We start from the raw sequence: 26915 nt of genomic DNA, 5'->3' as shown, positions 1-26915 counted from the left end.
TTATATGTAGAAAACCCATTGAGCTCAATGCTAGAGTGTGTTTCAGGATTGTGTTGCTTACTACCAATACAGTAATCGTTGTGTGCACAAACGTTATTGCTCCTTTGCAAAGTATTTACATGAGAGTATGCATAACCAGAAAAGTATATTTTTACAACTGTTGGTTCTAAAAATAAAAATACTATATCTGTGGATATAAAAACAATTGGCCTGGATCCCAGTATTGCCATTCTTTGGGCTAGAATTTAAGACCAGAAAGGGCGAATGACTGGCTAATCCCACCAGATATGACGAAAATTCCCAAATAGCCCACAACCCCTTTAACAGAGATCAGCCGTGCCGAAAAAATTAGTTTTATTTTGGTAGGGCATAGATATTAGTTAAAAACTACTTTGTACTACGCCTCCCTGATTCCCATTGAGCAGTTGAATCTAGGGATGTCTCTCCAAAGCTTTCGTCCTCTCTCATCCAGGATCATTTCCCCCAGCACCTGCTGCCAGAAAGCTATGTGGCGAGGCTTAGGGTTGGGGGCAGTAGTAATCAATAGAGAGTAAAGGAATGATATACAAACTCTTGAGCCTCCCACTTGTCTGGCAAACTTCTCAATCAGGGAGAGTTCCCTTGTGGGGGCCATCATTATGTCTGGGAGGAGTACCAAATGTTTCAATTGTGTGCAATAGTTTCGCTCATAGCTCGAAAGAGCGAAATCCTGCTGACAGTTCTAAAAGGTGGGAACTTTCCACCCGTGAAATAGATCGGATATGTTGGGGGGGCGTGGCTACGGTGCAAGGCGGAATGGTTCGCTGTTGAGGGAGCTCCGTATGCCAGACTGTCATATCCGGCAATTACCATCGTTTTAGGACACCTGTGTCGCTAAAAACCACATGCAGCGACTACCAATTTCTCCTGACACAATCGGTGTGATTCCTGGGCTCCACAGACCGGCGGAACCTTCTTAATTGCAGGCTGTACTTGCAGACACTGGACTGGAATTGGCGTCGCTGAGAAAATGGCGGCCGCCCGCATTGATGAGGGGAGAGGACTGCTGAGGCGCGGCGGGGATGGAACACATAATACCGGCGTGTCGGAGCCTGGATTACCTGCACCGCGGACTTCATCGAATTGCTGGTTGTCCTCTGTTTTGGGCCCCTTCGGCGGAGCTGCGAACATTGAGGGACGCACGGCAAACACGGCGGAGGGTGCCCTGGAGGCCTGTTATCGCCGTCACAATACTGGAGGAGCCTCGGTGTGCAAGAACCGCGGAGACAGCATGAGACGGAGCCCTGTGCACCTGAGGGCCCAGCGAAGTGTGGTAGGTTGGGCGGGGGCCTTCTGCTGGGTACGGGCCGGGCTGGGCTGCATGGTTTAACCTGGACGCCCCTGTGATTCAGCATGGGAAATGTCTGGACGCGCCAGAACAGGCTGGCCAGGCCGGGTGTGGTGTGGGGGTATCGCTGCTGCTTGCCTCGTTGAGTGATTGTTTTGGCTTAGCGCCCTGGGGAGTGGTGGTACTAGTTTGGCTGCCCTGGTACACGGCCCGGCCTGCTTTTGCGGGCGGGGCTGCTAGGGCTCTGCTGGTAACTCTGAGCCGCGGGGTGGTGCTGCGCATGAACTCCGCACACGAGTAGTGGTGCCGGTGCGCCCTGGGAGCTGACTGAGAGGCTTGGGCTAAGGCACAGGACGGAGATCTTCACTGGGCAGGACGAGTGGCAGGCTCCACCGGTACTCATATCTGACCTTGGGGAGAGCTGTGTCGGACTCAGCCAGTTCTGATCGGGGCCTGGCACGGCATAACATAGAGACATTCTGTGTAGTGGTGATACATGAGATCGACTTGATTGCCGCCTTGGTGGCTGAGGTATAAGCGACAACTAGGGGTCTTGCTGCCTCGTCAATCTTCAGCGGCCGGCCAGGGTGGGCGCCTCCATTGTCTGGGACAATTGCTCAACTGCTGTGCGGTCCCTCACTGCACTACTGGGTCGCTGGATTGCTGACGCTGCGGATTTGAGCACTGGCACTTTGACTGTGAAGAGAGGCATGGTGGGACGGGAGTCCTGTACATTGCTTACACACCCCTCCACTATGGGGAAATCTGACCCCAAGCAGCCGAAAATCCAGTTTGAAAGTAAGCGCAATATACGTGCGAGCGAGGCCATGGGCGACCAGTCTGTGACGCAGGGCGCATCAGACATTGTGGAAAACTCGGAGGATGACACCAGACCTATGCTGCTCGAATTGCATTCTGGGTTGAAATCCATAGACAGTAAAATAGATGCGCTCACGTCCAGCCTCGATGTGGTGAAGAAGGTGGACACACACGAACATAGGCTCGGTGTTTTGTAGAATAGACTATCGGACACACAGGACTCGCAGGCAGAATCCCGGACTCAGATACTACAAATGGAAAAGGGTTTAGAGATCTTAAAAGCTAAAAACGAGTATTTGGAAGCGTGATCCAGGCGCAATAATCTTCGCATAATTGGCCTGCCAGAATCCACTGCCATTTCAAAAATGGAGTCGTTCATAGACAGCTTACTGTGCAAACTATTTGGCTCTGTTTTATCATCAGTAATGATTGCGGAGAGAGCGCATCTATCTTTGGGCCCTAGACCTAATCCGGGCGCACCACTCCGTCCGATAATTGCGCGCCTACTAAACTATGCTGACAGGGATGCTATCTTACGAGAGGCCAGAGCTAGGAGTCCCATAAATTATAAGGGTGATAACCTGTCCTTTTTCCCAGACTACACCCCTGCAGTGCAGGCGGCGCGCCGGGAGTTTGTGCCGGTGAAGAAGATGCTTCAGGCTGCCTCTATACCATAAGCTATGCTGTACCCTGCTAAATTGAAAGTATCTCATGATGGTCAAGCGCATTTCTTCACAGACTCGAAGTCAGCCCTGAAATTTTCTAAACATATCTGCAAACCTAAACCCCGACAGGCCGGGCTTGGGAGCCCATAGGCTTCACCAAATCTTGAGGACTTGGATTAGTAATGGTAACACTGTATCTTTGATGGACATGTGTGGACTTATAACGAGGCAGCGTGTGGCTGCTGATTAGGACATTTTCTAAATGCTGTGGCTGGGGGACCTTTTCCCCTTTTCTTGTCATATGTTTGCATGCCGTTTTATGCTTGCTCAGCATCCTGGATACTGATCGCACTCATAGTTGATGGCGCACATGTGTGCCACACAGTTATAGTCTGGCAATCTCACCGCAGGGTGAGTGTTCGCTGCTATTCCCTCCCCCCGAGCAGGTGTTCCCCTTTTGACAGTTAAATGGGAGATTGGGTAAATGGGCGGGAGGGGGGAAGAAGACAGACTCGACCTAATTGGGAGGTTAGAGTGGGTAGGGCGAGGTGGGAGGGACGATGGGGAAATGTGTTGTTTTTTACTTGTGTGATTGTTACACCTTTGTCGTTTGGAATGAGAGCTGGTTTGTATAGTGTGTTGGACATGCATGGCATCAGGACTGCCCTCCTCTGTTGGTTCACTTTGATTGCTAGGTTGCCATGGGTTACCGAACTGCATTATGGGTGAGCGATATAGATTGTTGACGTGGAATGTAAGGGGTCTCAATTCCCCAAAGAAAGTATGCCAGGTGCTGGCTTATTTGACTCGCCATGATATACATATTGCTCTGTTACAGGAAACTCATTTGACTAGGCACACGGAGCGCTTCATCGCTGGCAGGTGGGCAGGCTATAGGCTTGCATCTTCCTATTTATCGTTTGCCAGGGAGACATTGATTTTGATCAGACGGGGCATTGCATTTACACCAACCCGGCCATATGTAGATGGAGAGGGGCGCTGCGCAATGGTACAGGGAAGATTGGGAGGCTCCTTGGTGTCCATAGTCAACATGTAAGGGCCTATTGTAGATGACCCGGAGTGTTTTTTACGAATGTATGCCAAATTGAGAGAATGGCCGGAAGCAGATATCTTGTGGGGAGGTGATCTGAATACATATTTGAACCCTGATCTAGATAAATCTAATTCATTATCACACCAAACTCCCAAAGTGGCCCATTGTGTACAGAGTGCTATGCTGGAATTTGGCTTGATGGACGTATGTAGAGTTCGCAATGCCCTAGTGAAAGAGGGAACACATGCAACGCCGCTACACAACAGTTGGTCGCGTTTATTGGCTGCTGGGTGGAGATGCGCTTGAATGGGTGCTGGAGGTCACTAACTTGCCACGTACCTTATCAGATCACAATCTGGTACAATTAGATATAAGAATTCCGATGGCCATACGTCACCCTTTCACATGGCGTCTGCGGTCGGAAGCACTGCTTGATCCGGTGTATGAGGCTGCGGTGCGGGAAGTTATAGAGCAATACTTTCTAACCAACAAGGGATCAGTTGATATCGCCTCCATTTTATGGGAGGCCTTTAAAGTGACAATTCGGGGAGCATGCATTGGTACCGCAGAAGGCATATTGAAAGATATCAGAGTGCAGCTTACCAAAGTCGAGGCTGCACTTTAGGACCTAGAGCATAGCTACACAGCAGCCCCATCGGCCGACATTTTGGCCTGCTTACTGAGCTGGTCTTGGAATATGACACCCTAGCTGAGTCTGCGATACAATATATTTCGCGCAGGCACACAGAGCGCAGGTACGGAGAGGGGGTGAGACCAGGTCGTACACTAACAAACAAAATCAGGGACCGCATGGAGCAACCCCATATCGACAAGATCACAGATTCCCACGGGAAGGAACATTATCACCCGCTCGCTATTACTGAACAATTTCGCGACTTTTACGCGGATCTCTATACATCTAGGGGGGGCGACAACGGCCAAGATGGAGAGCTACTTGGAGGATGTGGCGTGCGCCTGGCTGTCGAATGTCCACAGGGAATATTTAAGTTTGCCGATTGACGAATAGTATATTACATCTGCTATTCTGGCTCTAACCAATAGGAAGGCGCCGGATGGCCTCACGGTCTAATTTTATAAAACGTACACTGATTTGGTTACTCCTTATCTGCTAGAGGTGTACTCAGAGGTACACGATTCGGGGACATTCCCGCCGTCGTTTTGGCAAGCGCTGATTTTAACGCTGCGCAAGACAGACAAACCCCCTGATAAGTGTGACTCCTATAGACCCCTTTCGTTGATCAATATAGATGCCAAAATACTTGCCAAAATTCTAGCCCTTAAATTACAACCTCTGATGCCGTGCCTGGTGTTGCCGGACCAATCAGGTTTCATACCTGACCGATCTACGTCTCACAACCTGCGGACTATATTTTCCATGATTCATATCTTGGAGCGGAGCATGTCTGCCGTGGCAGTCATGCTGGATGCGGCTAAGGCCTTCGACTCGGTCGATTGGAAATATATGTTTTTTATCCTTCAACGTATGGGATTCCCGTCAATATTTATACAATAGGTCAGGTTGTAATATGCGGATCTATCAGCTTGGGTACGTGTCGGCGGTTTGAAGTCAGACCCATTTGATATTAAGCGGGGCACTCGTCAGGGCTGCCCTCCATCTCCACTGCTTTTTGCGCTTACATTGGAGACGCTGGCGTGTGTTATCGGACAGAGGCATAGGGAAACGGTGCTCAATTTTAACTATCCTCCAGATCCTATCTGAAAAAAAAAAAAGAAATGGATCAGATATGTTGAGGCATCTCCCCTACTTCCAAAGATCGAAAGGGCATGGTGTAACCGCAGGTATAAGACCATATTAAAGTGTATCGGGGTAAAGGGGAAGGGGAATGTTGCCCACCCAGAAGGCTGCATCCCACATCTTAAGGGTCATTCTAGTTGCTGTACTAATAGAAGCGTTGGGGTGTCAATCAGCCTTTGGTATGCACATCCCATATGTATCTACCCACCACCGCACGAACCATTTGGAGCCAATGTTGTCAGATTCTCTTAATTATCATTTGGGAATCACCCTCATTTGTGCTGCCTTATAGTACTGATGAACCACCAGCGCCTCCAAATGTTATGAGACATTGCCCACCGCAAAGGCCTTCAGGTCTGCCCCTTCCGCTCCCTCATCTATGTTTCGAATCCTAACGTTGTCTCATCACAAACAATTTTTCAGGTCCTTGTATTTCAAAATGGCTGCAGGCAGATGGGTCCGGAGAAAATCAGTGGAACCTTCCATGTGGCCCACATGTTGTTCCAGTCCCTGAAATTTGGTATGGAGGTCTAGAGTCCAGTTACACACCTAGTCTACATCTTGCTGAAGGGTAGTGAGGTCTGCCTTCAGTTCTTCCCGCAGCTCTCTTTGCGTCTTGGAGGGAGGAGAATAGGTCAGTCCAAGTAGCTCGACACTCTATCTGATTGCAACTCTTTCGGAGGCATAAAACCAGCAAACGGGCACTGAGGAGAGGCCGCCTAGGGGATGGTAATCAGAGTATGTCCTTTAGAGGAGCAAATTGTCAGTTGTCGCTTCCCCCCCTGGTAGGAGACCTGCATGTGGAACATTAGGCCCCTTGGGTGGGGGCAGGGTCTACTTGGAGCTCAATCTGATAGTCTGTGTCCCTTCTCGACCAGATCCCCATCGTCAAATTCAGCTGTGGTCCGTAACGTGGGCGCTGTTGTATTCAATGTATAGGGAAGCCCTCAAGAAGTTGTGTGACGGCGAGCCTTTAATGTTTATTGCCTCCCCACCAACTGTCTCCTCTCTAATTTGTAGAGCTAGGATTCACCATTGAGCACTCCAGGAGCAATCCCCAAGTCTTCCTATATGGCCGTAGCAGCAGTAGTACATGGCATCATGAGGCACAGAAGAAGGAGGCAGCAGGAATTGAGTAGCATTTAACGCCAGCCAATCGTTGCTTGCGCCCACCGTGTAAGTATGTGGGTTGTGATGACAGTGGCCGGGCCTGAGCAGTCTCTTACCGCAGGTGCCTCTCCTTCATTAGAGCTTCTCTAGAAGGGGCTTGTATCACTCCGCAGCAATTCTGCAATGCTGTGCGGCCTCCATGTTAGAGTCAGGCAACTGGGCAGTGGGGCAGCTAGCGGCTTGCCGATCTCCGTTCTGCTGTGTCTGGGCCCTCACTACATCTCAACTTAGCCTCTCCTCATGATCTCTGCAAGGAGAACGCCAACACCTCTGCACGGGTCACGACTCTGCGACGGTTGGCGTGGGCATAATGAGTACCTTTTCTCCCCGTACACCTCAGGGTGTATAAAGCAGCTCCCACAGCCCCCCTGCCCCTTGCCCTAGGGTAATGCTGAAATGGTGCGATTCTTCGGGCTATGGAGCCAGTCGCCTTCATATAAAAAGCGAGTGCAGCGGAGCCCTTGTGGATCACGTCCACGCAGCCATGAAGGTTGGCCACTCCCCCTACAAGGCTGTTTTGAAGATTCAACCTCTCTAGGAGCTGTCAAAAACTGCCTCCTTCGCTGTATGTGTTGCAGGCTATTAAAAAATATTCTGGATATGCAATTTCATTATTTATTTTTAGCAATGGCTTTAGCATATTTCTTCATTTTTACATCCCTTAGCCTTTCATTTTTCCAATCTGACCCTTCAAAAGTAGGTTCTTTAACATATACTTATGGCTCAGAATCTATTTGCATAGGACATGGTGCAAAAAGGATAATATTGCAAATCTAATAATCACTTCAGCCCAATAGTAAGGATATGTAGCAGTGCCATCATTCAATTTGCAGTGTCATTACAGTGCTAGACAGGAGACTAGGTACACTGCTGTCATCTTGTATGGTCTCAGACAGCAATATTAATGATATTGTAAAAGCTTTTTAGATATGTATGATGGAACACATTTACAGCCATTCTGCCTATGCTAGCAAAGCACTGAGCACAGCAGTAAGCTTCTGACAAAATGAATGAACTATTATTCATATATCCTCTAGGGATACAGTTCACAAATGCAAGAATTTTGCTCCTGACAGGTCAAGTTCTGAAAATGTTACTATCAAATACAGAATTTTCATTTTGAGTAAATGGGTTTAGTTGCCACAATAGTGTCCTTTAGTTTTGAAACAAAACGGCAGCTCTTTTGTTGTAATTTCATGTTGACTGCCAGCTCATGGCAACTCATTTCCATCAAGCACTCTCATTTCCCACCGCTACTTAAGGACAGAGTATAACTTCTGTAATGCGTACTTGTTATTAAATACGAGGAATGTGGTAGAAATAAGTCTCAGGTAGCCAGAATTATGCCATGAATGCCCAATTTCAAGGATGATACAATTAAGCAAGAACCTTCGTTATACAATGGATAGCCAGAAATAAGTTAAGCGCTATTTCTCAAACCCCTCCACCATCTTCACCAGGCCAAATCCCTTCAGACATTACACTATAGGGTTCTCCACACACACAGCCTGATATTGATTATAGGGGTTATGATAGTCCACCAACAATGGATCCATGGAATGATTGCAACATTGATCTTCCAATAGATAATGATCCTGACCTATACCCTACAAAGCCATCACCTCCTGGTGACACACAGCATACCAGGAGTTAATAACCAGAGCAGCATCATACCATGGGGTCACACTACATAAAGAATCCTTAGAGGAGGATTTTTTATTTGAAACTTTAGGAACATCACATAGTATGGCACAATCTTTACCAATGTTAAAAGCAATGATGCGACATGCTGCTGATATTTTTAAAGACCCTGTACCGGCTTGTATTTTAACACCCAGGGTTGACAAAAAAATACAAACCTCTTCCAACTGATCCAATTTTTATTAGAGGACAGTTGCCTTTAAATTCCTTCGTTGTGTCCAATGCTAGGGAAAAGGGCAAATTCCCAAACTTCAACAGATTCACCACCTCCTGACAAAGAGTCTAAGTTTGGTTGATACATCAGGGAAACGGGTTGCTACACAATCTGCCAACCACAGGTGTATAGCCAACCCACAAGGCCTATTAGCAAGATATGATAGGGCCCACTGGGATGAAATGTAGCAATTACTCCCAAATCTCTCAAAAGAACACAAGAAAAAAAGGACAAGATCTAGTGCAGGAGGGGGAATTAATATATAATTCCTCTATCAGATGTGCACTAGATGCTGCTGATACTGCAGCAAAGTGAATTAACACCAGCATGCTCCTTAGAAGACATGCATGGCTGAGAAACTCTTGGTTTAAACCGGAGATTCAGCAAACTATTCTTAATGCCCCCTTTTTGGACCTCAAGTAGATGAGCCACTTGAGAAAATGAAAAAGGACACAGAAGTGAGGCTCCTTTCGCCGCTTATTTTATAGAGGAGGATCCAAAGGTAATTCCTCAGACCCAATGTGTCCTCATACAAGTCAAACACACAACCCTCGCCATCAAGAGGTTTCTATAAAGATTGGTACAGAGGAAACAATTTTAAAGGCAGAGGTAAAGGCACACCAACACATACCTCTCCATCTCCCACCAAACAGTGACTTACCTACATTTCCTTCTGACCATTTTAAACCTGTCGGGGAACACTACAACAATTCTTTCCCATGTGGCAATCAGTAACATCACACAAATGGTATTAGACATTATCTAACACGGTTATTGCCTGGAGCTTACCGGCAATGTCCCCACTATTCCACCTCACACTTACAAACTCTCACTACAACACCAACAGCTCCTCAAACAAGAAGTACAGGCTCTTCTAACAAAAGGAGCTATCGAACCAGTTCCATTACAACATGAAGGATCAGGAGTTTACTCACTTTACTTCCTAATCCCCAAGAAGGACAGGTCTCTACGACCAATCTTACATCTCAGGCCATTAAACCTATACATACTGTCAGAACACTTCCATATGGTTACCCTTCAACAAGGGCATCCACTTCTACAACAAGGCGAGTTTATGCTCACACTAGACTTAAAGGACACAAACTTCCACATTCCTGTCCACCCAGCACATCGCAAATTTCTCAGATGTTTGATAGCAGGAAATTCCTATCAATTCACAGTACTCCCATTGGAGTGACTACTGCACCCCGATATTCACAAAATGTCTAGCAATAGTAGCAGCTCATCTAAGAAGACAACAAATTCATGTCTTCCCATATCTGGACGATTGGCTCTTCAAAGCCAACACACAGAAAAAGTGTTTACAACACACTCAAGCCACCATCCACCTTCTCTATCATTTAGGATTTACAGTCAATGAACAAAAGTCACATCTTCAACCCTCACAACTGCAAACATCCTCTTCTAATGCAGTCAGAATTCCAAACGTTCAAACTTTATAACTACAGTTTCAAAACAACCAATACCTAACAGTGAAAACGTTCATGCAACTATTAGGGATTATGGCATTGTGCATTGCATTAGTACCTCAAGCAAGATTACACATGCGTCCTCTATAAGAATGCTTACCATGTCAGTGGAAGCAATCACAGGGCCAATTAACAGATCTAGTGGTGGTAGATAGCCACACTTATCACTCTCTGCAGTGGTGGAACACACAAAAGGGTAGCCCTTCATCGACCCGATTCCACAAGTCGTACTAACAGCAGATGCATCTCTCACAGGTTGGGGTGCCCATCTCCAGCATCTAACAATTCAGGGCTTATGGTACACCAAACACAAAAGTCCCCTCATCAATTACTTGGAGCTTCTAGCTGTTGATCTAGCACTAAAAGCTTTTCAGCCTCACTTCATAGGGAAAGTTGTCCTAGTCCGGACGGACAATTTGACAGCTATGTGCAAAAACAGGGGGCACAAACTCTCTACAGTGATCACGCCTCTCTCATACCATTTGACATTGGGCGGTACATCACAAAATTCATCTTCTGGCAGTACACTTGCCAGGCATGCACAACCAATTTGCCGACCTCCTCAGTAGGATGCTGCAACAAATACGCAAATGGGAACTCCATCCCCAAGTTCTCCTTTCATATTTCCAGAAATGGGGCTTTCCACAGATAAACCTCTTTTCCACCACAGAGAACTCAAAGGGCCAGATGTACGACCAAGTTAATTAAGCCTCGCAAATTGCGACTCTTTTGCGAGTCGCAATTTACTATGTACAACAGTGTTTTTCTCACTGTTAACGATTCCAATGGGGTCGCAAAAAGAGAGGTTCATGAATATTAATGAGCCTCTCGTAATTTGCGACCCCATTGGGAATGGCAGGCCCTCCCAGGTATGGTGCCCTGCTGGGCTCAGCAGAACCCCATGCCTGGGACTGCTTTTAAATAAGGCAGTTTTTTTCCAAATGCAGCCTGTTTTCCTTAAAGGAAACCAGGATGCATTTAAAAAAAAGAAAATGAAATGTTTTCGTTTAATTTTTTAAGGGCAGGCAATGGTCGCTGGGACCACTGCCTGCCCTTAAAAAATATTTTCCCCTGTGTTTGCAAAGGGGAAGGGGTCCTCTTTTGCGACCCAATTACCACCCTCTTGAAGAGGGTGGTAATTTGCGAGTGTTTTGAGCCCGCAATTGCGGATACAAAACATCTGTACATAGGGTTTGCACGCTATTAGGAAGGGAACACACCTTCCTAATAGCGAGTAGCAAAACCCTATTTTGTGAGTCGCAAAAAATAGCGGGTAACAAAATAGGGATTGTCCATGCCCCATGCTGTTTTTGTATGCGCAAACGGGTTTGCAAACCTGTTTGCGCATGCAAAAACTGTTGTACATCTGGCCCAAAATGCCCAAACTTTACCTCCAGATTCCCACACTATGCCCTATGGATGAACTGGTCAGGGATATTTTTTATTTTTTTATTGATACAGTGTTACAATGGCACATAGCATATACAGCATCCAGTAATACAATATAATGTCATATTGCCAAACACAATGGTCAGGGATATTTGCTTATGCTTTTCCGCCTCTCCCTCTCCTTCCATTTCTGGTTCGGAAACTCAGGCAGACATCACTCGCACTGATTCTCGTGGCTCTCAAATGGGCTCGTCAAGCATGGTTCGCCACACTACTAGAACTGCCAGGGGTTCTACTTCAAAAACTGCACCTCACTTCCAAATTTCTCACACAGAACCGTAGAGAAATCAGACATCAAAACCCCAGGGAACTCAACCTAGTGATCTGGCTCCTGAAGTCATAGAGTTTGGATCCCTAAATCTACCACCAGATTGTATGACAGTCCTTAAAAAAACAAGAAAACCTACCACTAGAGCATTTTGTGCAGCAAAATGGAAAAGGTTTGTTATATATTGTAATAATAACACAATTGATCCGCTAGCTCCATCTATACAAACTATTATTTGTTATCTTTTGCATCTACAGCGAGTTGGCTTAGCCTGCACATTCATTCGACTTCACCTTGAGGCAGTAGCTGCATATCTGCAAAACAGACATTTATCCTTATTCAAAGTTCCAGTAATTAAAGCTTTTATGGAAGGCCTTAAAAGAATAACACCACACAGGGTACTACCTGTACCTGCCTGGAACCTTAGCATTGTTCAGTTGAGTTACTTGTGTTCTTCCCTCAACCTAATTCAGTAGCAAAAAGGGCTCTTCACTCACTTGATGTCAAAAGAGCACTATTAAACTATATTTATAGAACAAAAGATTTTCGTAAAACAAAACAATTTTTTGTTGTATATGCTTCACCTCGTAAAGGAAATCCCATCTCTAAATCCGGTATTTCTAGAAGGATTGTTAAATGTATTCAAATTTGCTATTTTAAAGCTAAAAGAACTTTAATTATACCTCCTAGAGCACATTATACATGCAAAATAGGAGCATCTATGGCCTTTTTAGGTAACATTACCTTAGCTGACATATGTAAGGAAGCTATATGGTCTACACCACACACATTTACCAAACATTATTGTGTGGACATATTAGCACATCAACAAGCTAATGTAGGACAAGCAGTGCTAAAACACTTTTCAAACAACTGCAGCTCCCACTGGTTAGCCACCGTTTTGGAAGGATACTACTATACAATCTATGCAAAGCATGTTTATCTACAGCACACATGCCTCAAACGGATTATGTTACTTACCCTGTAAGCATCTGTTCTTGGCATGTAGAGCTGTAGATTCATATGCATGCTCCCTCCTCCCTGGACACCTCTGGTTGTTGCAGTTCTTATTATTCACATTACATACGCATGGACACCTCTGTACTACGCTTGCTTACTCCATTCTCACCCTCTTGCGGGAAAACAATCTAACAATGGAGTCGATGCCCATGTGCACTATCACCGATAGGAGGAGTCACATTACCCTGTGAATGGAAAAGACTTCTTCGAAGAAAAACAACTTGCAAACATCCGGCCCCCACACTAGATGGCAGGAGTATGCAAAGCATGTGAATCTACAGCTTTACATGCCAAGAACAGATGCTTACAGGTAACATAATCCTTATATAAGCTACAATATAGCTACAGAGTAACATGGCCAGGAGAGTACTTCTCGTGTTCATTTGCGGCAGTTGTGATCAGTTAGTTAAAGTGGACACTTATGTCTAGAAATGCACAGTTAGGTCTAGCATGCCCACAATATGCCCCTGGTGGTCATTATTACCCTGAGTGCCACTTTTATACCTCACCATCATCCAGAAACACTCACACAACTCACACATACACTCAATCAGAAACCTGCATACACTCAGAGGCACAAACATGCACTCAAACATGCACAGATATCCACGTAAGTCTACGACATGCAGTAATTTAGTAGAAGAGGGCCAATCTAGGCTTTGGTGTCCCACTTCTATTTTGAGCGTCCCAAGTGTTATAACTAACGTTTGCTGTGAGGACATTGTAAAAAAAATATATATCACTCTGCAGACCGATACGGTGGAGCATAGTGTTTTGCCACAGAGAGAAAGGCAGATGCGCAAACATGGCATATACCTGAGAGCTATATGTCAGTGCTTGCTTGTGAGGGTAAGCTGGTCCATCAAAGACTTTACAGAAGAAAGATGAGAGGTTTTCTGGTCAGCCGGAAGTATTTATCCCTGCCGATTTACAAGACATAGAGGGAAACAATTATTGTCCTGCAAGATGGAGACACACGAGCAACACTCCGCTCCCATTACAAATGCATGAAACCACTGCGCATGTTTTATGCCCGATCACAGACATTTGATAGCCATTGACTGGACATTTGTCAAATGTTTATTTTGAATGGACAAATACGTACCATCGGAGGCAAACATCGTCTTTTTTTCAAAATAAAAAAGAAACTACGCTATACCGTAACCATCCAATCACTGGTGTGCAGGCATCCACTCAGGGGCAATGTTTGTTCTACACATTTCATTTTGCCTAATTCCTGATATATTAATTTAGCCCAGACCTGAAAACAAGTTAGAAAGGTAGGGGTTAAAAAATCACTGGGCAAAATGGGAGTATGATGATTTAGCAAGGTACAATCCAAACATACCTTTTTAAAATGTGCTTCACGTTTGATGCAAGACAAGGTCAAAGAACTGGAGGCCTTCGTCAAGAACGCACAGAGGAACTTTTTTAACTCGTTAAATGACTGAGCACATAACTCCTCCTCTCTACGAGGAGGGGTGTATGTCCAGTGCTTAAAACAATTTGTCAGATTCTGCACCCACCGCAGTTTAGGCTATAGCCCAGTGTTTGAAGGTCAGTTTCTTCCTGAGAGAAAATACGTTTCTTCTGAATTGTCTGCTCACACAATGACAGTGACGTGAGACTGAACACCTTTTCTACCTAAATGCTGTATCCAGATTAACAGTCCCAGGCGCTAAGAAACCATTTTCATCACCTAGAAACTTCAATAACTGGCAGCTGAAAAGGGGCAGAGCTCCCTTAAATAGCGGGATTCCGCTGTAGACGGCTGCCACCTCTTGCCGTATTACACACCTGCAAATAAAGCCATTCAGTCTTGAGTTAGGGGCCACCTGTCTTTATGCTTTGATCATAGCGGGGCAACTTGTGATCCATCTCCATTGACACATGAGATTGCAATGACTCCTCCAACACAGAATGGCCCCCATAACATGGCACTTCAGAGGTGTGGATTGAAGCCTCCTTGTGTGCCCCAATAGCCACACAAAGGATCAGTGAGTCTACTTAGCACTTTCATGAGAGGGTGGCCCCTGGAGGGATGGCTCCTAGCCTAGTGGCCCCTAACCATATCTCAACCTTTTGCAAAGAAGCACAGAGCCATGTTTCCGCGATTAACCGTCCCAATCTCACGGGAAATTGATCTGTCTCAGACATTTCTCCAACCCTTCTTAGAGCCATCCAACTACTTCATTGGAAAACCAGGGTGTATATTGAAGTGGATGACCCATTGTGTTTCATCCCTCGTATTTGGACTAATCGTAGACTTAAAAAGGTTGTATGCTTGCTCCACTACTTTTAGCTTGTATATTGGCGATATGGGAACTGTGTTACATGTGATCTGAAATTCCCCCCAGAGCTGGGTCCTCAGCACTCATCCCTGTGCTTCAGTACGCTGATGACACTGTAATTCTTTTCACAACACCAGTATGGCTACAGAGTTCCTCGAGGAAAATAGACAAATTCAGTCAACCAAATATCCTACTGGTTAACACAATAAAATACAAAATAATTGTATACAGTCATTGATCCAAGTGTAACTTCAACTGGATGTAGGGAGGCACTAAAATAGACACCGCTACCATATATCATTATTTGGAAGTGTGGTAGGAGCTTCAGGTTCGGTCTGAAGCACAACGGAATGCGACAACAATAAAATCAACCAACCTCCAACACTCAATTTACAGAGCCCGATTGCCAATTTGATCTTTAGAATAAAAACATATAGTATCCTACTGGTAATTTTGTCATATGAGCGTTACACTGGGTAAAGGTCTTGACCAATACTTCAAACCTACTCTTACCTTTCTACCACCTGTGAGCTTAGCCAGGTGAGAATAGATGTTGACCTGGTTTCAGTAGCCTATATAGTGCGCTATTTTGAGAGCTTGTTCCCTAATTTGCATGGGGGCTTGGCCCCATGCAAATACAGGACTCACTGTGCCTCTGCACCTTATTGTAGACATGGGTGAAGATACAAACACGCCCTTAGGAGATGCACTGTCAATGAGTTTCCTAAGGGGAGCTTTCCTGAGGCGTTAAAGTCCTGTGGATCCCCCAGAATTTCCCCTGCGGGCGGGTGCAGTCACTCACTGCACCCAGCTGCAGGGGTATCTCTGCCCCCTCTCTAAAATGCAGGCTGGTTGATGCCTGCACAGAGAAACATGGAGCGGCTGTGAAACAGCCACTTCATATTTCACTAAATGCACTGCCCCAGGGCACAGTGCTGAGCTATACCAAATCAAATACCTTTATTTAGATATAACACAGATATCTTTAAAAGAAGAATACAAAATTCACATTGTGTGCCAAATGTAAAAATAAGTACAGAAAAGCGATCAGTTATTGACAATCATAATAAAAATAGAGATCATCCACATCTTGAGCCTCCTTGTTCAGTAACATTTTAAAACAAGATATAAAAACACAAATATGTAATGAACCAAAGGGAGGGTAGGTTAACACATAATATACAAATCTCTTCACCCCTCTTATGTTACTCTCGTAGTCAGTGGTATCATACATATAAGAACAACCCAATATTCTTAGGGATACTACTCATGCTCTTTTCATTTTGTCCTCCTTAGAAATTGGGGTATATTATAAGATGTATTAAATAGTTAAAAAGGATAAGGGGGAAGCTTTATGGGACCTCTTTTGCTTAAAGTTACGGTATGCTTGCTGAATGAAGTTTGCTAGTCTTATATTTAAGACTGTATTTTCAGGGTTCAAAGCCACAATAATGGCTTGCCTACAGGTCCGGGCACCCAGCCTATTCCATTCAGCTTTAAGTTTGCACCTGCGTTGGGAGCACAGTGAGTTTACGGTTGGCCTGGGGCCATCACATTAAATGTAATACTGTGACAGTCCCTATTTAACAGTGCACTGTAGTGCATGAATAATAAATAAATATTAGTAGATCATTTGTAGAGCACCTGGCTACCCCAAGAGCTGTGTCCCCACGCTAGAAGCATATCTGCAAGAAAAAAGACTGCTGGGCTAATGTTTGTACAGCCAGGTTTTCAGTACTCTGCGGAAGGTAGGTTCAGATTTCTCTGCGCGTAGCCATAGAGATAGTGTATTCCAATTCTTGGTCGCTAGGTAGTCACAAGATCGGGTGCCGATCCTAGCTTTCCTTATCCTAGGGACCTTGAGCAGGTATGCTTCTGTTGATCTTAGCTGGCAGCTGGGATTGTATAGAGTGAGAAAGTCATGTAAGTAGCTGGGGCCTTTCCCTTTTAGGCTCCTGTGACAGAAACACATGGCTTTAAAGATAACTCTTTTCTCGATAGGCAGCCAGTGTAGGGAGTCTAGAGCTTTTGTCGTGGAAGCACAGCTAGGAAGAATAAGAACAAGGTGTGCCGCAGCTTTTTGAATACGTTGGAGGCGCATCATGCACTCTTTCGGCGCCCCTTAGATAAAGAATGTTCCCGTAATCAAGTTGTGAGGTCACCAGAGTGTGAACTAAGGTTTTTCTAGCTGATACAGGGAGGACGTCAAGGTTTTTTTCAGCATCTTCAAGGTGCTGAAGCATCTCCCTGCCACTTTCCTGGTTTAGGACCCAAAAGAAAGTTTGGGGTCGAGCCATACACCTAGGTTTTTAACCTCGGTTTTGGGCTCCAGGACAGACCCCAGTGTTCGAGGCCACCAGGCTGTACCCCAGATGGAGGGGCATTTCCCAACGATCATGACCTCTGTCTTACCAACATTCAATTTAAGGCAGTTGTTGGACATCCAGGCGGCCAGATCATTGAGACATGAGGAGAATTGTAGTGCAGATTCGCCAGAATCTTGTGCCAGGGTCACCACAAGCTGAGTGTCGTCAGCACAGGACACCATGAATGAAGTAGTTTTATAGAGTGCGCATTACCCGAAGGTGTCTCAGCGCTAGGTGACTCAAGGACTGAGGAAGGAGCATCAAGCCGTGTTAGGTATGAGTGACTTTGTTGTTTACAGGCAGAAATAGCCAGGTCTTTAGCTGCTTCCTGAATAGCTGCAAGCTGTGTAAGGACCGGAGAGCAAGAGGAAGGGAGTTCCATAACTCCCCTCCCCCCTGGAAGGTCAGGGTTCTACCTCCCAGTTTACTCGTTTAATTCTGGGAATCAGGACCATGTGCGCCGAGCTAGATCTGAGTATTCTACTGGGCGCATACCCGGTAAATCGCTCCTGGAAATAGAGATGGCCAGTACTGTGAAGAGCCCTGTGCATTAGGCACAGAGTTCTAAATGAGATTCGCTTCTCCACCGGTAGCCAATGAAGGCCATGTAACTGTTGAGATACTGGTTTAAAAGGAAGGTATTTTCAGAAGGGTTCTGGCTACCACATTCTGTAGGCAATGCAATTTTTTTACCAGGTATTTCGAGGTACCAAGATAAAGGGGATTGCAGTAGTCCAGTTTAGAGCCTATGAGGGCCAGCATTACCGTCTTCTGAAGGTCCGTTGGGATGAAAGGGAGGATTTATTTGAGAACCCGTAACTTAAAAGTATCCCCCAGAGGTCACTGCATTGATCTGAGCAGCAAAGCATAGTTTGGTGTCAAAAATGACTTCCACATTTTTAGCCTTCTGCACCGGCTTGGGCATATCACCCAGCTCCTGGGGCCACCAGGATGCATTCCAGAAGGAAGTCCCATTCCCAAAGAGCAGTACCTCCGTTTTATCCAAATTCAATTTAAGACAATTCTCCTTCATCCAGCTTGCCACTGCAGCCATGAAAATGCAGAAATTGTTAGCATAATTTTCAAACTGAGATAAGACAGACACCACAATCTGTGTGTCATCTGCATAAGATAGTACAGTTTGGCCAAAGCTCAGAATAAGCTTCACCAGGGGGGTGAGGTACACGTTGAAAAGAGTGGAGCTAAGCGCCGAACCCTGCGGCATCCCACAAGAGAGGGAAAAGGGGCTGGATTTTACATTTCCTATCTCGACCCACTGTTGCCTATTTTCGAGAAATGAGCTCAGCAGAGATAGTGCAGTGCTCCTAAAGCCTAAGAAGTGCAGGCATTTCCTAAGAAGCACGTGATGGACTGTTTGAAAGGCTGCAGAGAGATCAAGTAAAATTAATGCAGCTCTGCCGCTCTTGTCCACCCTCACTCTAATTTCCTCCGATGCGGCCACCAGTGCTGACTCCGTGCAGTGGTTCGCTCAAATCCGTATTGAGCAGGGTCCAGCAGTTGATGGGTGTCCAGAAAAGTTAGAGTTTCCACATTCATGGCCTTCTCTAACACCTTAGCCGGGAACGCGAGTAGGGAAATTGGTCTATAACTGTCCAGCAACTTGGGGTCCAGCAAGGGTTTCTTCACCAAAGTAAGAATAGAGGCCTTTTTCCAGATGTCAGGGTAGTGCCCCGAACTCCGTACTTGGTTTAGTAGATCTTTAAGTTGCCCAACCACCTGACTAGCCAGCGTGTTGATGATCCCCAGACAGCAAGGGTCAGAGGGGGCCCCAGACTTGATGGAACTCATGAGGCTGATTGTTTTATCCAATGTGAGAAGAGAAAACTTCTCAAATGTGGGAGATACCTCGCGACCCATGAATGTACACGAATTCGAGGCCTCTTCCAAATTAAAGATGAGGTCAGTGCTAGGAGACTGCTGAGAGAATACCTGAAAGATAGCGATGAATTTACATTGGAAGAAATCTGCCAGCCAGCAGAAAGATTCGTCCAGGACAGAAGAGTTGCTGTTGCTCCAATTCGACAAATCTTTAACCGTTTTAAAAAGTTCCCTGGAGGAATTTGCTGCTAGTCTGATTTTCCCTGTGAAAAATTTCGTATTTTCGGCTTTAATGAGCTCTTTATACTCGCAAGGTTTTTTTTGTATGTGGCTTTTTTCCTGGGGGAATAATCTATCCTCCACCTTTGGCCCTGCACCTCAGCTGTGCTGCTTTCAAAGCTCGAGATAACCAAGGAGCAGATGGATTTTTCCTATGGCTCTTCAGTGTTTTCACAGGCGCTACTTTGCTGCATTCTGTCTCCAGCCAGCACATATCGCTAGTTGCTGTATCGTCACTGTCCTTGACAGAAACTGGAACAGAGTTGGAGAGAGCCTCCTCTAGAGCATCCACCTTGGTATCCTTCCATGGCCGGTACTTAATAACTCTAGCTGTGTTATTTGATTCAGCTCTATTACACTGGTTCGTGATTGAAAAGAAAATGGCCATGTGGTCCGATCATGGAAGTGGAAGGATCTTGTCTATGCCTAATTCGGCATTCTTTTGTAAAGATACCATCCAATGTATGGTTGGCTATGTGAGTAGGAGCTTTAATTTGTTGGAGTAAATTGAAACTATTAAGAGTGTCCACCAGATAGCCTGTGTCTGCATCCGAGGACAACTCTAAATGAAAATTGAGGTCCCCTACCAGCGTAAAGTTTGCGTACGTTATGCTGGATTTCATAAAGGATTGGATTTTGTCAACAAAGCCCCTCCTTGGGGAAGGGGGTCGGTAGACGAGCAATCCTTGAAATGTATAGTATTTGTTCAGACTGATACTGAACCTAAGTGCCTCACAATCTAAATGAAGCACCAGTGTGAAACTGGCCTCAAGCGAATTGCGATAGATAATCGCTAGCACCCCCCCTCCTTATATGATCTATCTAGTCTTTCAATGTCAAACCCACACGGGACAGAAGCCTTGATGTCTGGGTCAGACATGCTGTCAGCCCAGGTCTCCGTGAGGAAAATGTTAGGATCATACTGGGCCATTAGATCTGCAAATTCATGTTTATGTTTAATATGTGTAAACAAGAACAGTGCGCCATATCCATAATACGGCTTCTGGTACTAATTTCCACCTGGCGTGTAGATTAATTGAACACCGAAATATTCAGTTGATTGCATTTAGCAACAAAGACAGAAATGCTATTTTGTCCTAATAAAATTAGCAATGTTATATTTGCTCAGTATTTAGATTGCACATTAAATTGGATTCTACTTGGCAAGAAAATCTCTGTGCATTAATTTAGTTGGCAGTTAACCATAAGTAATGGGTAGGGACATAGAAATGGATTAAATATTCTTTCATTTTTTTGTACAAAGGACTACACCAACCACCAAAAGTGGTGGCTGAACTGTGTTGACCTGTGTCAATGTTTTAATTTGTTTATCCTATTGTACTGATTTTTATAATCCATAGTAAATCTTATTATTTGAAAAAACTGAAAATGCCTAGCTCTTCAAGAGTTGTGGTACAAGGCTCTCATGGTTGTCCCCTGGAGAGACAGCTTTTTCTTGTACCATTTTCCAGTTTCTTGGCACGGAGGCAGGACATTGATAGGTGGCATGCAGAAAACTACTAGCTATGAACTGACATTAACTTGATAATTAATGCCTTGGTTGACAGATTGTGTGCTCCTGGAACCTGAGGAGAGTACCAAAGGAGATGAAAACATCTTGAATCTCAACTCAAGTAAGTTGCACATTTCATCCGAGTAGCTGAATTTCTAGAATAGGACAGTGAGTTGTCGTACTGCCCTTAATACACATAAAATGGTTTTTATCACACATGTTCCATGGCCACTGTAAAGATTTACATTAGCTACTTTAAAGACTTCTCTGGTTTTCAAAATTCTGAACCTAAACACTATGGGCCTCATTATGATGGTGGTCGGACTTTCGTCCGACCACCATCCTTTAGTCCGACCACCATCCTTTCGTAATGGTACCGCCTGACTGACTGTGGGCGGTCCCGCCATAGGCATTGAGATGTAACCGCGAATGTGGCGGTCGCAATGTCTTTATTTTGTATGACGGTGGGTGCTGCAGCACACGTCGCAGTATAAAAAAATAGACATCACACATATTTCTGCACTCCATGGCAGGCACCCTGCGTTGCCTGCCACATGGTGCAGGGATATGTAGGGGCCACCAAAGGTGCCCCACAAAACCCAAAGCTGAGAGCCATGGGGAAAGGGGGGCCCACTGCGAGCCCCCAATGTCCCTTTCTGCCAGTCTATTCATGGCGGGTAAACCGCTGGCGATGAGGGACATCATAATTCCTTTGGTGGTGCCTGGAAGGCACCGACTTCATTTAGGGATTGAAGTTCCCTCCGACAGTCCAAAAGACTCCTTGAGCCAGTCGGATCCGTGGCAGTCGGTCTCTCCAACCGCTACCCATCTGCCCGCCATCCTAATGTGGCAGGTGGGAATCTTCATTACGATGGTGGTGAGACTGCCACCGATGGGCTGTTGGTGGCGGTCCCACCGTTATCGTAAGCAGACCCTAAGTTCTATTTAACATAGCCAATATCATAATAGAAAATTTCATTAGCATGCATGGCTGTCGATACAACCTGGCGAGGCTAGGCCTTATAAGCAGGGGCCAGCAGAAACCATCAGCATTACATCAGAGAGCTGTAAATACTGCCATTTTGATGGTGTGTTTCAGAGCAACAGCGACAAAATGCATTTTTTCAGTATGGTGCTGAAAATCCATGTAATGTACATGTTCTGAGGCATGTAATTGAGGTATTGCAGAGCATTATATTTGAGATTAATTACTCCAATGGGAAAGACTGCATGATCTCTGCATTTTAATTTCTAAGGGAATGTCTTCTCTACTTTACTTGGGGAAAACATCTGTTATTTACAGTCATTAGTGCAAACATCCTAACTAGACACATACCTAGTGACAGTTCATGCCTGGCCTACCTTACCCAATCATTATGTGTGTGGTCTGCATCCATCATTATTGGTAAGACAATTGTTGCACAGACCTACACACAAAGCAACAGAGCGTTGTATACAGATGTGGGTTTGACAGTGGGTATTGCAGACGAAGGTTAAGAGAGAAAGGGAACGACAAGTGTGAGGGTTACGCTTAAAGGGAGCGTTGGGGGGTAGAGGAACATCTAAGGGATAGTACTGGGAATTCTTCACCCAGTCACCGTTGATAGTGCCAGTGAGAGAGACTAATGACATTGTCTGTGTAGTCCTCATTCAGTTGTAGCAATACCCATACTGATAACACCTATCCCCGTCTATTCAGTAAATTAAATACTAACTCTGAACTATCTACATGCAGTAGTAACAATATCTGTGTGACCCTGGACTGTATTCAGCCCAGCTGCATCTATGTTGGGTACATCTGATCTTTATTGCTTTTCCGGCATAGGATCTTACATTTAATGTTATGTGATTTTACATGTGTAGTGCTACACTATTCACTATTGTTCTTCTAGTTTTGCACCCCGTTGCTTCTATCTGCATTAAAGCCGAGGATAACACCGGTTCCATGGACTATCAGGACACTGCACGCAACAGAAAAGAATGTGTCACTAATGCCATAGGTGAGTGCATACTTCGTCAGTGGGAGATAAGGCTAATAATAAGAGGTGCAGCTTTTAAAGAACCATGAGAAAATTCAAGGAGTGTAAACAAATAACTTGAAATGATGTAGGATTGCACTTAGAACAAGTGGTTGTCTCTAGTCAAAAACTATTTTTAGTTAGGTTAATAATGTGATGTGGAACCTAGATCAACCCTGTTCAAGAAGGAGCATTGCAGCCTAATGCTATAAGGCCAGCCCTCATTGTAAAGGATTACTAGAAACCCGGGTGTACTTCTGCCTTGCTAGGCATCGTTGGTGAAGCGTAGTTTGAACTATAGCTACAGCAAGCTAGGTATTGTCTGGGCGTACCCACATCCCTCATGGAGATCAAAAGAGCTCAAGAAATGTACTACAAATGTTTCAGCCAATACCCTGACTACTGTGGTTGATACTCAGTGCTTTAAATGGAAACAAATAAGTGCAGGTACTCACCAAAAGGTGCAGTGGGCGGAGTTTAGGGGCTAAGGGGGGACAACGGGCAGGGTTAGCTTTTTGACTGTGCCAAGGTTGTATGCACGAAATCTGCATGCATTTTATCACCCGCCTAAGGATTACATGCTGCTTCAGCCTGCCTTAAATCGAACCGGTGGCCTACAGCCCACTGAGCTATCTGTCCAGCACTGGTACTCTTTTGTAACATGCACACGTCACTTTTCTCTTGTAACAGACTGTTTGCTACCTCTTACATTTTGTTTGCTCTCGATACTTGCGCAAGTGCCACCATTGCCTCATGTAACGATTGTTCTTGTGTTTGAGTGTCCTCCATTTATTGCAGTATTATACCTCTACTTGTAATTTGTACGCTTTTGTAACGTGCACACATATCACTTTTTCCTCCTGTAATGTATCGTTTGCTACCTCTTGTATTTTGTTTGCTCATAATTGTCACTATTGCCTCATGTAACTTAACATCTGCTGTTGTAATTTGTTCACTTGTAATTTTCTCCTCATGTATCATTACTGTTCCTATTGAGAAGCGCTCTGACACCTTCGGGTAAAGTCCGCGCTATATAAAAACGCATAAAATAAATAAACAAGTCTCTCCTGGAACATTTGTAAACCGGAGTTAGGGCCAGAGCTGACAACGTCTGTACTGGGGAACCAGGTGCCAATCTCCACATTTTTGATTGGTCTTAAGGTCTATCCAAGGTCGATGAAATAGGAATAAGTGAGAGTGGAAGTGGAAGTGTGCAAGAAAGCAATTCAGATGCGTGGAGACTGTAAAAGCCTTCCCATACATTCTTTTGTTATGTCCTGAATTTTGCCTCCCACCGCCACCCATTAGATTTTACAGCCCCCTCTTAGTGCCCACTGTGAAAGATCTTTGGATAAGCAAATGACTCAGCAGACACACCCCTGCTTTGATTTACAAAGCAGCTCACGCTGGGTCCTAGTGACGAGCTCCATTGATTGATTCCGTGCAGTGCTTGAAAGGTGCTGCCGTAGTATAAGTTGAGGGATAAAGGGAGCGCGCTGCCTCGTTTAAAGTCAGATCCCCATGAGTATCGGTACTCTCTTTCTTCTAGAAAAAAGTGCTGGTACTCAACGGGAGAAAATGAAGAAGTGCCGGTACTCAGTACCGGTGAGTACCGGCCCATTTAAAGCACTGTCCAGTGCTTTAAATGGGGAAAAATAAGTGCAGGTACTCATCAATTTAAGCAGTGAATGGGGAGGGGCAATTGTGGGCGGGGCTAGAGGCGGAACTTGGAGGTAGGCATTTAATGGGAGTCACATTGTCTTAGTGCCAATTGTGCTTGATAATACAGAAATATTTCTGCTATCTGTAGAGTATTTGGTTTTTCCTCCCATGTGCAAAAGGTTACGTTTATTATTGTGCAGACTGTCTCTTGAGCCTAGGCACACATGAAACATAAGTCATTTGCCCAGAATCACAGGATGTTGAGCTGAAGCTGGGACTCAAACCTATTTCCATAGTTCCCTATTAGGCAGTTCTGACCCTAGCATTAGATCCTCTTAATTTTTTCTATCTCGGAAAGATTCCTCACAGTCTATACAAACATAACCCCCCCTCACCAAGGCCTGAAAGACACTGGAGCAAAGGTGTTAACAACAGGCACACAGCAAGGCCACTTCACCAATTCTCTCCGTTTCCCAGCAAACTATAGCTTCAGAGCGCTAGCCTGGACAAGCAGGGAAGCAAAACAGAGACCCTTAGGCACCATCCCATCGCCCTATATCTGCCTTCCCAATCTAATGCTGCGTAGTGTGTGAAATCTCTACCTCCCAAGGGGAGGGCCTCGCAGACTTGTGCTGAGAGGTGCATTCTTCTCGGGTGTCGCGCTGTAATTCGATTTGTGGGGTAGGGTATAGGCTCAGAGTCCCACACCTACAGTGTGATTGACTGGGCAGGGTCTGATTGGACCCTTAACTTTTATTCACAGAGGGCCACAGGGCATCCACAACCCTAAACAGCCCGGAAGTGATGCAAATGAGCCGCTGCGGGATTTCTCAGCAGGGGCTCCATTCAGAGGTATAGACTGCTTCTCCCTCCATTCTGCCTTCACTTTTTCACCAGCAGATGAGCAGAGCACTTTCTGCTCAGTAGCACAGCCCCCAATGCCATCAAGCCTGCACTGCCTGACTTTCCCCTAAGAGTACCGGTACTGTCCTTGACGAAGGAAAAGTTCCGGTACTCAAAGGCAGAAAAATAAAAAGTGGCGGTACTCCGTACCGGTGAGTACCGGCCCATTTAAAGCACTGCTGGCGCCTCTAATCAGCAAAACCACACAAAGAAACTACCGGTCTAGGAGCAAAAAGATAAGGACTAACACAAAGGCCTATGTGTCTAGGTCAGAAAACTATTCACAATACAAAGGAATGAAATCCCATCAGCCCACCGTGGTGGCAATTCTCATCATCTGGGATTATCTCTTGGTTGCAAGGCTTGTGCAACCAAAAACTGTGCTCCTCTCCACATAAAAGGGGAACACAGGATATACTAGCAAAACTAAGCTTAGTTCAGATCCCAGTGACTGGTAAAGCTAGAGCTTTATTTTGAAAGGGGTGCTGATGATTTGCAGTGCAAAAAGGTGAAATTGATAAGGTGCAAATATTTAAAATTGACTACTAGGGCACAAAACAATTTTAATAGATGCTATCCTAGTGTCAAACATAAAAACAGTGCGTAAACAGTTTGTAAGAATAACTGTCAAAATGCGATGGAGTGGCAGGTCTACATGTTTCAGCCTAAGGATTAACTAAATCCAGGCTTTCATCAGGACCATTATATTAAAACGCTACTACAAAATTGCGCATACAATCTGTGCAAAATAAATCTCAAAATGAAAATGGTTGGTACAATACTCCCTACCATAGCCTGTGTATCCAGAAAGTGGTCAAGTATCACAGGATTCTTGGATTCATTCCTAAAGAAAATAGAATAAGTATGAATAGTACTTTAAGATCCAGCACACAAAACAAAATGCCGTCCCAATTCTCATCTTTTAGAAAACTTCTGTATCAAAAATGGCGATATTATCAAATATATCACTCTGTATAAACATCACTAATTCCAAAGAGTTGTTTGACTCACCCGTCTTTGTGCGGGAGTACTCCGCACCTCACCTGGCATCCGCTCAGGGAATGAGGCATCGCTCTATATTGTGGGTAAA

General features: G+C 45.1%; 1 protein-coding gene across 2 annotated transcripts in view; it reads left to right on the top strand.

The window, feature by feature from the left end:
* LOC144818737 (uncharacterized) overlaps window positions 1-26915 on the top strand; it is a 110009-nt gene that overhangs the window by 67508 nt on the left and 15586 nt on the right. For both annotated transcript variants that reach the window (XM_078676437.1, XM_078676436.1), the window contains exons 6-7: window positions 21298-21363; window positions 23135-23242. In XM_078676437.1, the coding sequence (XP_078532563.1) occupies window positions 21298-21363; window positions 23135-23242 (174 nt within the window). The remainder of the gene's footprint in view (window positions 1-21297; window positions 21364-23134; window positions 23243-26915) is intronic.

This window comes from Lissotriton helveticus, chromosome 2_1, assembly GCF_964261635.1.
Source record: "Lissotriton helveticus chromosome 2_1, aLisHel1.1, whole genome shotgun sequence".
Taxonomy (NCBI): Eukaryota; Metazoa; Chordata; class Amphibia; order Caudata; family Salamandridae; genus Lissotriton; species Lissotriton helveticus.
Note: the sequence above shows the minus strand (reverse complement) of the source record. Positions and strands in the feature narration are given on the sequence as shown.